A 15,604-nucleotide genomic window follows, 5' to 3' on the forward strand; every position below is an offset into this window, starting at 1 on the left:
CAGTTTATGCATATACCACAGTGTTTCAATCACACCATTGATTTAATATTAAATTAAGAAAGTATGATGTTAAATTGCTTATAAAATATATTCACGTCAATTCCGTACACATATCTGCAAATAGATGATGTGTTGTACTATCCGTAAGTATCAGTTTAGGTTAAGTGTTGGCATGCTCATATGAATTATCGAAGAAACCAAAGTAAATAATAATAATAATAATAAATGCTATATTAACTATGGGCTCAAAACCGCGCCGTCATCGTAGGAGAAAAACAACCTCTCGTACGTCGCTGCTGCTAAACTAGTGTATGAGCGGCGCGCTCCGCCAAGCTTATTTTTACACTTACTCGAATAGCGTAATTGACGATCATTGAATTTTTTTTAAAAAATGTATTAATAAAATAAAAATAAATCGTTTTTAGTTATAATGATTATCATTAAAAAGCATAATATTCGAGATAAAAGAATACTATTAGGAAAAACAGTTTGCAGGTGACATAAAAAATATTATATATTCATACATCATACTCATATAAATTTGCATATATTCAAACTGTATAAGACTATACATGGTAGGTAGGTGTATGAAATATAAAATTATCTGATAAAAAACATGCCTGATTAAACGGTACTAATATCATACTCACGCGTTTCAGTTTACACTGTTTAGGTTAAAGCGCGTGCCGCTCTTAAGATAGCGTGTATTTAATGATTTATTGTAAATAGATTGTTCAGGTGTAATAATTGATTTTTTTTTTTTTGATTTTTTAACAAACTTGAACCATATTTAAACTAATTTAAATTGAATGTGTTAAAAATGCAATGTACACAGCGCGGGCGTCTCCTCCGCTTCAACCGGTTCTTGTACAACGCGATGTGGTGACTGCCCAAGAGTACATTGTTCACTATGTACGACTGGGAGGGATGAGGCGACAAATTTTCAGCTTAAATACCATGTCTTCGGTCTCCATATTCACCAGTTCACTTCTGTCCACAGTCGTCGAATACTTTGACAAAACAACAACAAAACACCACTAAAATGGCCGCTAAGGTAAGTCGAGATTGTCGTGATTCGATGTTTTAAAACGTTTGGTTTTCAAACGGATCGATTTTTCATTTATAAACTTCTTCGGTGTAATAAAATAATTGTTTTTAAACTCTTGTCTTACGTCGTTTTACAGTTCGTCATCCTCGCCGCTTGCGTGGCTACCGCTCTCGCCCAATACTCTGCCCCGGCCTACAAGCCAGCTTACTCGGCACCGGCTTACTCCGCACCAAAGGCTTACGCTCCAGAACCCGCATACGCCCCAGCCCCATACAACTTCGAATACAGCGTAAACGACCCACACACCTACGACGTCAAGAGCCAATCTGAATACAGCGACGGCAACGGTTACGTCAAAGGATCCTACAGCCTTTTGGAAGCCGATGGTTCCACCCGTACCGTCGAATACACCGCTGACGACTACAACGGTTTCAACGCCGTCGTCAAGAACGAAGGTGGATACAAGGCCCCAGCCTACTCCGCACCGGCCTACAAGCCAGCATACTCTGCCCCAGCCTACTCCGCACCAGCCTACAAGCCAGCTTACTCTGCACCAGCTTACTCTGCACCAGCCTACGCTGCCCCAGCTTACCCAGCACCAGCATACTCTGCCCCGGCCTACAAACCAGCATACAAACCAGCATACTAATAACTTCCTTAGTCATGTGAACCAACTCTCTTCTTCATCTCTTTTTTTCATGTTTTCTTCGTGTACCTCTGGGCCATCGCGTTCATATTGAACCGTGGTTGCAAAGTCATACATTGCCATATTAATATAATATAAGACAATGGGTACGACTTGTGTATTTATTGTGTAAATATATATATCAATGTGTATTTATTGAATATCACTGTGTTTTTTTTTATTCTCATTTATCCCTAACGCCTTACAGATTTTATTATATCAATCGAAGTGTACACTTCAGCCATTAGTAAAATGTCGGAAATGTATTTTTATGAAATATCTTATCGAATTCAGGTATCTATATTGAATTTGTGTATTTAGCGTTCAAAAAAATAAATGCATAACAACTTGAAACTGTAATATATAGTTTAGTTTGGTGGATTTGATATTTTTAGACTCGTATAAGAACATATTTTATCATCGACTTTGATTAAAAATATAACATGTAATTGTAAGTATTAGTACCTTCATAGTTTAATAGTAAAAAGGATTTCAATAAGACTCATAATATTTATTGAAATAAAAAAAGTATTATCAATGCATAAAAAGTTATTTTTTGCTTCATGAGATAAAAATGATCTAGTATACACTTTTTCGGATAATAGAAATATTTTAAAAATTATGTAAAAAGTGTAATGTATAAATTATTTATAATTCATATTATTTTATAATGCATTATTTTTTTCCATTTTAGATTTAGAATACAAAAATAAAAAAATATTTATATACTCATTCATTAAAAAAAAAAAAAATAATAAGTTATGAAAAATGATAGTATGATAGTAATTTATCTACTGATTGTCTATTATAATATAATAAATTACTAAATGTATATATTATGATTTTGATTTTTTAGACAATAATTATAATATTATTATTTTAAATAAAAACTCTTTAATTAGATACTTAGTACTTGTCAATCTAATTTAACTTTTGAATATATTTAATTATTGCTCTTTTTTTCTAATTTTTCTTATTTTATATAATTCGAGTACTATTGCATTTTATAAATTTAAAATTCATAATTATGATTGCATAACAATTTATAATAATATTCTATACATTTGGCTTAAATGGGCAAAATAAGAGTAGTTACACAGTTGATTAACTTACAGTCGTCTGTTTATATCTATTGTAAATAGTTATCAGTATTACAATGAAAAAAATAAATAATATTTGACATTTATACATCAAAGAATTTATTTTTTGTTTTCTCTCTCTCTTTAGCATACATTGAACATATACAAAACGCATTCAAATAAAATAATTTTTTTATATTGTTGATTAATTTTGGAATAAAATAATATTCGTTACAAAAATTATAGAGAATAGTATTTATGAGGTATTTTTTTATCAACTCATGCTTTATCCGTTTAAATTAATATTTTGTTTATTATTTTTAAATTAGAATATGTATGGTTTAATAATAATAAAATATAAAATCGATATTTTAAATGTTCAAAAAATGTATACTCAATACTCATGGTTATTACATTAAATTATTTTACTCTATAATTAAGTAGGATTTCAAAATACTCAAAAACCACAAAACAATTGTTTATGTTAATTTGTAAACATTAGATTCCGTCTATGTGGATCTGAGAAAAAAAATTGCACTTACATCTACTTAACTAATTTGTACTAACTTAAATTTAAGTTGGAAAATGGTAAGCATTTAATTTTTGAAGAATAATACGTAAATAAGATATAGTTTTCGGATCCGCATATTAATTTGTTATTATAATACTTGATGAATGCATTTTAACTAGAACAGTATAAATTTGGTCTTACTAACTCTAGGAGCGATTACACTAATTCGCCCACACTAACCTATATATGTATATATATATAAATTATACACTTATTATTACTTAATGACTAACACGCATGTATTATTATAGTATATTATTTGATATCCATTCATCGTCATTCGTCATCATGCTCGTACGCATTAATATTACACATTCAAATTATACGTACAAGCGCTGCACATATACACTCGTTTGATCACTCTGAGGTCATATTCTCTCAGAGTCGTTTGTCTTACATACCACTGTGGATTGGTAAGCTGGATTGCGCCGATCTGTTATTTTAAAGAAAATGAAAAACAGTCAAATATGATTGACGCCCAGCCGGTACATAATAATACATAAATGGGGCGTAAACGATATAATATAATGTCATTATTTATACATTATCGGTTGTAACCGATGCGATAAACTATATAATATTATGTTACACGTATTAGACAGTCACACACAGACGCGCGTCTATTACACGTTAGTTGTTACACTTTTTTTTCTCACTGTTTTATTTTTTTTTTTTTTTAATTAATATCGGACGGGCATGGCGTGGTGAAGGTATACCGATTCTTAAAATTGAATTACAGACGTAAAAAGTATCGCCCCGAGTGACAATATTACGGGGCGTTGTTAGCACTATAAAACAAATAGAGGTGTATAAATAATCTGTAATAATTGTTCCGTTGACAAACATTTATTTTACGCAAAAAATAGTTCAAGCTCTAAAATTATAATTATTGTATGATAAAATGTTTAAAGGATATTATGTTATGTTATGTTTTTTTTTTATTTTTTTTAATCACAATCGACCATTACTAATATTTGTTGTCAAATTTTACATTTCGTATAAAATCATATTTAAAAAATATGTCTGATATCAAAAAATAATTATATGATAATATTATAAACAACACATAGCTTTATATTAAAATTTATTAGCTTATAAAGTTTATGTTTTAAAAATATAATATTGTGCAAGTATACATTTTAAATCAAACAGAAATCATAAAAGAAAAAAGTTTCCAAATGCTAATATTTTCTGTGGTTGTTATTTGTAAGATATCCTATTTTCTATAAAGAAAAATGTAACTCTGCAAGTCAGAAAAAAGAAGTTGTAAAATAAAAATAATGTACAGGCACCAGTCATCAAAATGACTAACGAGTAAACTAATTAAATAAAATCTATTTTATAATGCTCTGTACATTTTTGCATATCTACTGATTAAGTTGCACATAGACTTCTAGATAAATATAAACGGTTATATACGATCATATATGCATGTCCCTTATAATAGCACGATCACATACGATTTATCTACGTGTACCTAAGCCTTAAAAATATTACGAATGCATATGAAAATGAATGTAACATTACATATTATATGTAATGTTGTGTATGCATATTATATGCCTACACTACTTGGTATTGAGTATTAATAACAATATTAATATTTTCAAATAAACATAGTAAATTAACTTTTAAGATGTTAAGTAAAATGTATATACTTCTATTAATTATATTATTCAATTAGGTTTATATTATACAAAATAATAATAATAATAGTATAATTTAAAAAAATTCTAATAATTTAAACTATTAAAATAAAACCAATAGTGTACAGTCAGTGAAATATATATTATAAAAATTATATAGTAAAATAAAAATACAAATTATAAATTAAAACCTTGGTATCAATAACCAGTCCCCCTAACGTGTTTAACACTGGGAATAATAATAATTATAGTAACGTTTATGAAACTTTATCAAAAATAAGCAATAATTTCTGTAAACAAATTTTCACAGTATTGTGAACAAAAGCAACGATATACAACGTTTAGGTTAATAAAACGTACGCAATTGTAATATTGAAAAAGTCCATACGCAATCGTAACACATCCAATATTAATTTATTCACTTTAATTATTGAAACAAATTTATTTCCATTTGTGTATTAATTAATATTGCTGATATTTTTTTATAACATGTAGAATATTATAAAAAATACATTTTATTTATATGTAAATTCGAATCAATTGATCTTCGTGAATTCACACATAATTATTTTGTCCATTATTTAAAAAAAAATATATATATATTAAAACTGTTGATAATATCGTTGAACGTGTTACATAAATTTAAATTAATAATTTCTAATGTTTTTTTATAAACAAACCGTATTAAAAACAACATATCTTATATTAACATCTAATGTAATAATATTTTATTTACTAAGTTAAAATCCTATTTTAACTCTTTCTCAGAACGTAGAAATTCTAGGTACTATTCAATGTCATTAGACTGTACGACAGAACAACACATTGTTATATAGCATTAATGTTATACACTAAAGCTTTCTAATATTTTAGAGCCAATACCTTAATAGATGATTTTTTTTTTTTTTAAATCAATCCATCTAATGGATTTTTTTTTATTCTAGCTATCACAATAATAGTTATAGGTATACAGAATTTTTCTTCGAATAAAAACCGTTTCATACATTATAAACGTTTTAAATAGAAAAAAAATATTACCTAAATCAAAAAAATTCTAAAGTATTAAGTCTTTTTGTGTTATTATGTGCATTAAATATAATTATTTAACATAATCATTAATAATACCATTTATTAAAAACGTTTTTGAATTTTAAACGCATTTAAGTCAGTATAGACATAAATCATATTTATAAGCAAGGTATGACATTCATGTATTGAAAAACGTATAAATAATCTTTCAATAATGTACTAAAACTTCAAAATTATGCATTTATATTCGCTAAAAATCTAAGATAATTAATTAGTCTAAACTTTTTTTTTGAATATCTGAAACTTTATTTATTTTATAATAAAAAATGTACCTATTGTATTTGGTAAAAAAAAATATTAAAAATAATTTATTGACAAAGTGATATGGTTGAAATAATTTTTAACACACGCGACTTCACAAAAACTAAACAATAAACATATTGCTAGTAAAAACATTTTTTAAAATATGTGATTGTAAATGTACAAGAAGTACGGCAAGTACATATATATAGACTTACATAATTTTATTATTGACTGCAGTTGAGTCGTCGATACACGAGATCTATTTATAAACCTATCTTTAAAGTATGAAAATATAAAATAATATTTTATATCATATTGTATTATATAATTAATACAACTTCTATGACGTAATTTGTTTGTCTTAATTTTTACAAAATAGCATAATAATATTATGAATTTATTATATTTTAGCTTTAAAAATTTGCTTTCAAATAAGATACTGAGCAAATCTAATTAAGCTCAAGTACAAGTATGCATTTGTACGTAAATACGTCAAATTGTGATATATAATTATAAACTAGATATTACAAATATTATAAGCTATTAAAATGTTTCAAAGCATTATGGCATCAAATGTTTTATTTTATTCTGTAGTTTTAGATCAGATTACTTAATTTTACTCATATTTAAAAGGAATAAAATTCCATGTAATGCTATGTAGTTACCTATGTATAATAAAAAAAAACCTTTATGGTATGACCGGTTCATACATACAATATGACGTGAAGAAATAACAGTTTGGAGGGATAAGACAATGTGTACGCTTCGACATAAATATAGAGACAGAGACACCATTTATCAGTTGACAGTTATCGGGATAATTGTTCACGTACATCTTAAATCTACTAACGTAAACAGAATACGAACATATGACAATGGCTGTCGAGGTATAGTAAAAACCCAAAATAATTTAATTTAGTTTATAGTTTATTGTAATTACGAGTCCATCAAGGATTGTTATGTATCTATCATTTGAATATTCGTCATATGTGAGATATAATCGAGTATTGTCAGATTGTCGTTGGTATTATATAGAAATAGAATAATATAAATGAATCGCCAATATATAATCGAACGTGAAACATTGTGATGAGATTACTCGTATTTCTTATGATATTCTACCCGTCGTGACAGAAGACGTGCTATTAAAATCTAACAGACCTTTTTTTTTTTTTAGATGATCGTTTTCGTTACATGTCTGTCATCCGTCCTGGCTCAATACGTCGTACCGGCATACCCCGCTTACCACGTGACATCGGCAAAAGCTTACGTACCGGTAGAACCCGTCAACGTGCCGACGCCGTACAACTTTGGGTATAGCGTGAACGACCCAAGCACTTACGACGTCAAGAGCCAGGCTGAGTCCAGCGACGGCAACGGTAACGTAAAAGGCTTTTACAGCCTTTTGGAAGCCGACGGTTCAACGCGCACCGTCGAGTATACCGCCGACGACTACAACGGGTTCAACGCTGTCGTCAAGAAGGAAGGCGGATATGCTTCCGATGTCGCTTATAAACCTGCAACAGCACCGTACAAGTTGTACTGAGAAAGAGAAATAGAGTGACGACCAATCGTCACCGCGACCTTCGTCCTCGACTGTAATCCACGTGCCACGCACGTTTCCGGTCGCGTCGCTGTTGACACATATCCAGTCATTATACTATTATATTATATATTATTATTATACCTACACGTTCTGCAGCTAGCAGCTATTGCATGGACAGCAGTTCACGTACCTACATATACTCATATAACTATAGGTCATTAGAGCGGTTCGTACACTTTAAGATAATTATTATTAGTTACCTTGTAAATAATTATAAGCTACGATTTATCTGAAACCAATATGTAGTTGATAGTTATTTGTATATTATGTACGTTTATCCACTGCAGTTTTTCGTGCTATATTATTATCATTTATTATTAAGCTATTGACACAATATAATAATATATTACCTACCTATAGTTTAAACTGAAAATATGCATTTTTTATTTCAATATCACATTGTGAATTGTAATCAAAACCAACTAACAGCATCAATTATTAATCAAATCAATAACGTTTTCTAAAAAGTCAATTTTGTGTTCATGAAAATATATTATGATATATAATTCACCTGATTACTCATACTTACTCTTTAAATATAATATACTTCTTATTGTCTTGAATACAAAAAAAAAAAAAAATTATCATAACATAAGTTTAAATTTTAAAAAAATGTTCAAACTGAAACAAAAAGTCTTGATAATAGATTTATAATTGTATATCGATGGTTATTTTAATGGCATATATTAGTAGAATTTTTAAATATCATTTGAATTAAATTATTTTATATTTTATTGGCTGCATAAAATATACGATGGTTTTCATTATGAATTAAACATGTTTCTAAGACATACCATCAAAGCAAGTGTTTTAGTTATTATGGTACCTCATACAATTATGGTTATAATTGAGTATTCTTAGTGGAATGTCATTCTGCTTTGTATTTTATTTTAATCCTACAAATCTGCATAAGCCCCCTTGATTACAAAACATCAATCACAAAGATGAATCTTTAATACAATTTTATTTCATCCAAGATACATGATAATAAACTATGATACATGACGTATACTAAACAATATGATTAGACTAAAAATTATTACCTAGTTAAATAAAATCAAAAACATTTTTTACAAGCTATTTCTGAGAAAATATTACACAATCAAGACGTATTACATACGTTTTTATTGTTTTCAATAACAAAATATAAAAAATTTGAAAATTCCAACTGTAATTCATTTAGTATTAAAATAATATATTACAAATAATATAATAGCATTAAATTTATATTTATTATTGAAAAAAAAGTATTTAAATTACATATTCGATTCGGTAGAAACTGAAAATGTATACTCAACATTAGTTTTGCAATGTGGTAATTTATAAATATTGTCAAATTATACGTACACATGTAAAAATATTAAACAATATTATTTCAATGTAGCTAAATCAAAAACGTGTAGGTAGTACTATGCATCTTGCTTATATTATTGTTATTTTTATAATTAAATTAAGTCTAAAGTAAATGTATAGAACAAAATAAGGCTATTCTAGGAAAAATATCTTTATATTGTTGCAATAATAACTCAATAAAGTTTGACTACGAATAACCGAAATCAAAACAAAATGCGTATTTTATTAAAAATTAGTTCATCAAAACTGGCATATATGAATACACTTAAAACTATCATTAGACATAATATGGTTTTATGAATACATCAAATGGATATTAAACATAAATTTAATACCTAAACTTCGTGTAAAACATTCAAGGAAAATGAAATAACTAATAATTAAAAAATCTACTTTCAAAATGTTAGTGTCAAATAATTGTATCATAATATATGATGTTATAATAATAGTTGGATAATTATTTCACCGGGCAAAATTATTGAACTACATTGACTAACCGGTCTACTACCAATTAATATTTGGTAACGACTAAACATGGAGGGAAAAATTACCTTCGATACTTCTGTATAAATACTCTACATTCGATGAGGATTATCACCAGTTACTTCTCTCTTGTTCATTTGATCAAATCAAAAAATCAAAAAAAAAAAACACATCAAAAATGGCCGCTAAGGTAAAACAAATCGTGAACAGTCTTCACGTATACATTTTAACGTTTTCGTGTGTTAAACTGCACCGATAACATGAATATTTTTTTTTTTTTGTTAATCAAAATGTTTGTTTATGTTTTTTTCAGATGATCATATTCGCTGCCTGTGTGGCCACCACACTCGCCCAATACGCTGCCCCGGCTTACCCAGCACCCGCTTACTCAGCACCAAAGGCTTACGCCCCAGAACCCACATACGCCCCGAAACCATACAGCTTCGAATACAGCGTAAACGACCCACACACCTACGACGTGCACAGCCAATCCGAATACAGTGACGGATACGGCAACGTCAAAGGAACTTACAGCCTTTTGGAAGCCGACGGTTCCACCCGCGTCGTCGACTACACCGCTGACTCCTACGGATTCAACGCTGAAGTCAAGAAAATCGACGGTGGATACAAGGCCCCGTACAGCGCCCCAGCTCCAGCCTACAAATCTGCCCCAGCCTACAAGCCAGCTTACTCCGCACCGGCTTACTCCGCACCATCTTACTCCGCACCATCTTACTCCGCACCAGCTTACTCCGCACCAGCTTACTCAGCACCCGCATACTCTGCACCAGCCTACAAACCAGCCCCATACAAGGCATATTAATTCCCGAACAGAAACAATTCCGACTGTGTCACCAACCCCTTTCGCTAAGTCAAATTCTCATCACTGAGAAATGACTCTCCTTCTCACTTCATCAGAACATGTTTAATTTATTCGATTGTTAACTTATTTATCAAATAAATAATAAATTATTTGATTTATATTACAAATCGCTTGTATTTTATCTTCGCCTACCTGTGACCATATTTTAATTTATCGTTTTTAAAGCGTTCTAGATAGAGCACTGGAACTTTAAAAATTTAAGTGGTTAAAGCTTATCGAAATAAAAAAGAAATCAAGGTCTTATATACAATTTATTGGTGTATTGATGATATCAGTACAAATAATGTATTAACGCATAGAAAATAAATACATAATTCTATAAGAATTAATAATATCAATCTTCTTCAAATATGTATTTAATTTTTATGATACGTAGTAATATATATTTTTATAACGAAAATGGTTTGACAGAAATGATAGAAATTGTCAAACTATATCATCATATCGTCTATATAGTTATGGTTATTGTAATTTTAATCATACTAGAAACATCAGTATCTAGTATACTATTATATTTATAATTCATTGAATATGCGTTTTATATCTGTAGTTTGTGAATTCAGATACCAATCTAGTTTATGCTTTCGCACCTTATAGCTATGGAAAATGATGTACGACTTAGTTCCCACGCTGGCCACTTTATTAGTAATGCTTTCATAGTTGGACGTGCAATAAACTATATTATTTGTTAGGGGTCGTATGTGGTATGCACATAAAATATGTACATGACTGTGCTTATTCGAAAATAAATAAAACAGCTTGGTATATTATGGCTTTTACAAATATTAGTGATCAAAACATTTACATTTTTTTAGAACAAAAATATGTTTCTGAAATAATATATTTTTAAAAATATAGCCAGTTTCCATCTCTGTTTTTGTAATATTTGTAATAAAATTATAATAACCTTATTTTGTTAAGTCTATTTTAGTTAATTAATTAATTTAGAAAAATATTAATGTATTTTAATTATTTAAATTTTTTAAACTAAACTCTGACATTAAATTAAGACCATAATAATATTAATATGTAAAAAAAAAAATATTTCTAATTTAAATTTTAAATTAATATACTTGCATTAGATAGTAAAAAATAAAATAAAACTTAAATTTAAATTTAAAATTAATTTGGTTTGTTAATGATCAATTCATTTATTCTTTTCTTCGAAAAATTGCCTCACAGCAGTATTACAAAACATTAAAACAAAAATAAAATATATAAATAACAAACTATAATCAGAAGAAATCTATTTCTTCGATTTAATATCATATCAATTTTTGTGTTACATAATTGAGTATTTTAAAAATTTAAAAACAACTAATCATTATTTATTAAATTGTATCATAATCTGTTCAAGTCTTGTATCCTTAATAATGATTCATTATTATATGCACATATTATAAATACACATTACGGAATAACAATAAATGACTACAGAGTAAATACATTTTTGAATAATAAACACTAATTAAATCTTTAAAAGTATATAATATGTTTTGGAAATATTCATTGTTCATTATTTCAAAAAACCAAAACAATATTTTAGAAAAGACAGTATGTTTACTATTGTCTAATTTTATCTACTATTGTAGATTCTGGGCGGAGTGATAAGTCTATTTATTTTACAATGATGTTTGTATATTATTTATGTTGTGTAGGTACATCGTAAAAAAATTATTCAATTCTAGTCTATTAGAATTTGAAAAAAATAAAATTTCCAAATACTTTTTAAAATAATTATCTAGTAAAAATGGAAAAAAGACAAAATTTTGGAAAAACTAAAATTTTTAGCAAAATTAATTTTTGATTAAATCAATATTTTTATTTAAATGAAATTAAAAAATATAATTTTAGGAGATTAATAACCTTTACGTAAATATATTTTTATATTATTTGTATAAATGATAAAATTTTCAAAACATTTAGATGAATTATTGTATGATATTTTCTATATTTTATACTTGGAACCTATGAAATACATACTATATTATACAGTAAGTTTGTATTGACTTTAAGTTTATTAATTATATGATATTAAAATAATTAAAATATTTTTGGTGAAAAATTAATTTAACATAACATATTATTATTACATATGATAAAATCATTTACTATAATGCGAATATGTGTATCTTCTATGTATATGAATGTATATAAAAATGAATATTTCTTTGTTTGCCTTTAAAGTATTAAAAACTACTCAATTATATTAAATTAAAGTTATTTCTTGAAGTTTCCTTGAAATCAATAGATTCCTTGAAATATGGAAGAAGCTTATTTTTTCAACGCCTATAAGTTGTTATTAAATTACCCACATAAATATTTAATTTCGTCTCTCGAAAATCGAATATATTTTGTTTATCAAATAGTTAATTGGTTACAGAATATATTAATATTATAATTATCAATAAAAATCTTAAGATAAAATATTGATCAATTTTTTTATGTTAACATGTTAATATCAAAAATATATTCAGAATTAAAAGCTGGCAAATCATACAAGTTATCATTATAATTTTGTTAGTATTCTATAATATTAAAATAATATAATTTCTATTTCTTTAAATATAATTTAAATTGAAGTCAAATGGAAAACGATAGAAAAATTAATTTTAACTCGACCAAAGTCGTTTAATAAAAATAAAATAAACTAAGTAATAAATGCTGACAGATCATATTTGTTATCACTGAATACAAGTTTAACACATCTTTTACAGTGACTTATTGAATGACAAAGTATACTCAACACTTTTTGTACATCGGAATACTTATCTACTATCACCAGGGCTAAATTGGGGGGATGTAGGGGAACTCAGTCCCCCAATCTCAAATAGTAGTTAAAAAGCGTCCGCTTTAACAAATTATTTGTAAGACATGCTGAAACGCCCAACTATAATAAAACATTAGTCAATATAATTCAGAATTCCGTTAAGACTATATGCATTAGATATTATACATAAAATTAAATATGTGATGTTTAAAACTATATTAAGACAAAAGTCTTCCATGGAATCCCTCTTTTTTATCATGAAACTTATTAAATTATTTACTCTTTAGAAATATAGTTGGTGTATTGTTTTAACTTTAACAATGTTTTATGTGGAGTATCTACACATCGATCGTTCAAACTTAAAATATTCATAAGTTATAAGTTTACAACTAATAAATACGTTCGAGTTTCGATTGTTATACATTAAAAATTTTAACAAATAAAATCTGCGTTTCAATATTAAAATAAAAATATAAGCTGTGATTCAAAAAAAAAAAAATAATAATAATAAATAAACAATGATTAAAGATAAAATAGACATTTTTTAAATATTTCCTTAAACATTGATACTTTTTGGGAATACTTTTTGGTATTTATAATTAACTTAGTCAATGGGCATTTAACCGTATACTTAAATTTATGATTAATTAAATGCATTTAAAATTAATAGAACTTTTCCAATCATTATTACTGAAAACAAACAAATTATTATTAAGTAATTTGTTTACTTTTCAAAATATATATATATATATATTACATAGTATATACTCGTACATTGAATAACTGTATGGATATCAAATTGAATATAAACCTAATACAGTAAAATTTATAACGGAGTTATAACGATTATAATTGATATTAATAATTATTAATACTATTAAAATTCAAATAAATGAAAAGTATAATATAATAATTACACAACAGTAAGATATTTTAATAACTCCAGCTGATCTTAATTAACATAAAATTATATAGAATCAGTTTAATAGAATTTTAATTTAGATCAATTAAAAAAAAAATAAAAATAATAATTCAGTTACTAATAAAATATCATAGAATCATATTAATAATTTTGATCTACTTATCGCATGAAAGGATTGTTCAGTAAAGGGGCGGTAACCGCTTAAGCAACGAACACATAAATATAAATATGCATTTCTTATGTTATATGACCGGTGACCGGTTTTAGTGCATTTATAATCAGTAATCACATAACATAGGTAACAGTCAAATGTGTTGGGAGGGATGAAATCCAAAACAAGCGTTCAACATAAATACGGAGAATCTATGTTGAACGCTATCAGTCGAAAACAACAGAACTACCAAGCACACACAGAACAACTCAAAAAATTCAAATAAAATGGCAGCCAAGGTATTTATATTTCAATTAATATTTTATAATGTTCAAAAATATGAAAAATAAAACTCTGACTAGTGGCACATGTCTATAATACACATAGTTTAAGAGTCTTAAGAATATTTTGTTATTATTCTATTTGACTTATCCAATATCTTACAGATGATCATATTCGCCGCTTGCGTGGCTTCCGCTCTCGCTCAATACTCTGCCCCAGCTTACAAGCCAGCGTACTCAGCGCCCGCTTACTCGGCACCAAAGGCTTACGCCCCAGAACCCTCATACCCACCCACACCGTACAACTTCGAATACAGCGTAAACGACCCACACACCTACGACGTGCACAGCCAATCCGAATACAGCGACGGCAACGGCAACGTCAAAGGAACTTACAGCCTTTTGGAAGCCGACGGTTCCACCCGCGTCGTCGACTACACCGCTGACTCCTACGGTTTCAACGCCGAAGTCAAGAAAATCGACGGTGGATACAAGGCCCCGTACAGCGCACCGGCCTACAAGCCAGCTTACTCCGCACCAGCTTACTCTGCACCAGCCTACGCTGCACCAGCTTACCCAGCACCCGCATACTCTGCACCGGCCTACAAACCAGCCCCGTACAAGGCATACTAATAAATCTCAATCCACCCTCGAGCTATGGCGCTGTTTATAAAAACCATCATACAGTCATATTGATTATGATAACATTATTTTCATTGCCTGTTCATAAACCATATTTATGTCATCGTTGTATTTATTTTGTAAATAAATAGTAAATTCAATTATATCAAATG

The 15,604-nt window shown here is 28.1% G+C and overlaps 2 protein-coding genes across 2 annotated transcripts; both read left to right on the top strand.

The window, feature by feature from the left end:
• Window positions 1–942: 942 nt before the first annotated feature.
• Window positions 943–15,544, top strand: LOC112593995 (adhesive plaque matrix protein-like). Its single transcript, XM_025338584.1, is given in 8 exon segments — window positions 943–1,054; window positions 1,185–1,694; window positions 7,539–7,848; window positions 9,861–9,958; window positions 9,961–9,993; window positions 10,117–10,624; window positions 14,761–14,828; window positions 14,976–15,544. Coding segments are annotated over 8 exon segments (2,007 nt in total). The 5' UTR covers window positions 943–1,042; the 3' UTR covers window positions 15,444–15,544.
• LOC112594079 (cuticle protein 19.8-like) lies at window positions 7,161–8,303 on the top strand. Its single transcript, XM_025338696.1, has 2 exons — window positions 7,161–7,248; window positions 7,539–8,303. Exons 1-2 carry the CDS (start codon window positions 7,231–7,233, stop codon window positions 7,905–7,907), a joined length of 387 nt encoding a protein of 128 aa, XP_025194481.1. The 5' UTR covers window positions 7,161–7,230; the 3' UTR covers window positions 7,908–8,303.
• Window positions 15,545–15,604: the final 60 nt, after the last annotated feature.

The sequence above is a fragment of the Melanaphis sacchari genome, unplaced genomic scaffold (genome assembly GCF_002803265.2).
Source record: "Melanaphis sacchari strain LSU unplaced genomic scaffold, SCAv2.0 Contig21_pilon_pilon, whole genome shotgun sequence".
In the NCBI taxonomy this organism is placed as follows: Eukaryota; Metazoa; Arthropoda; class Insecta; order Hemiptera; family Aphididae; genus Melanaphis; species Melanaphis sacchari.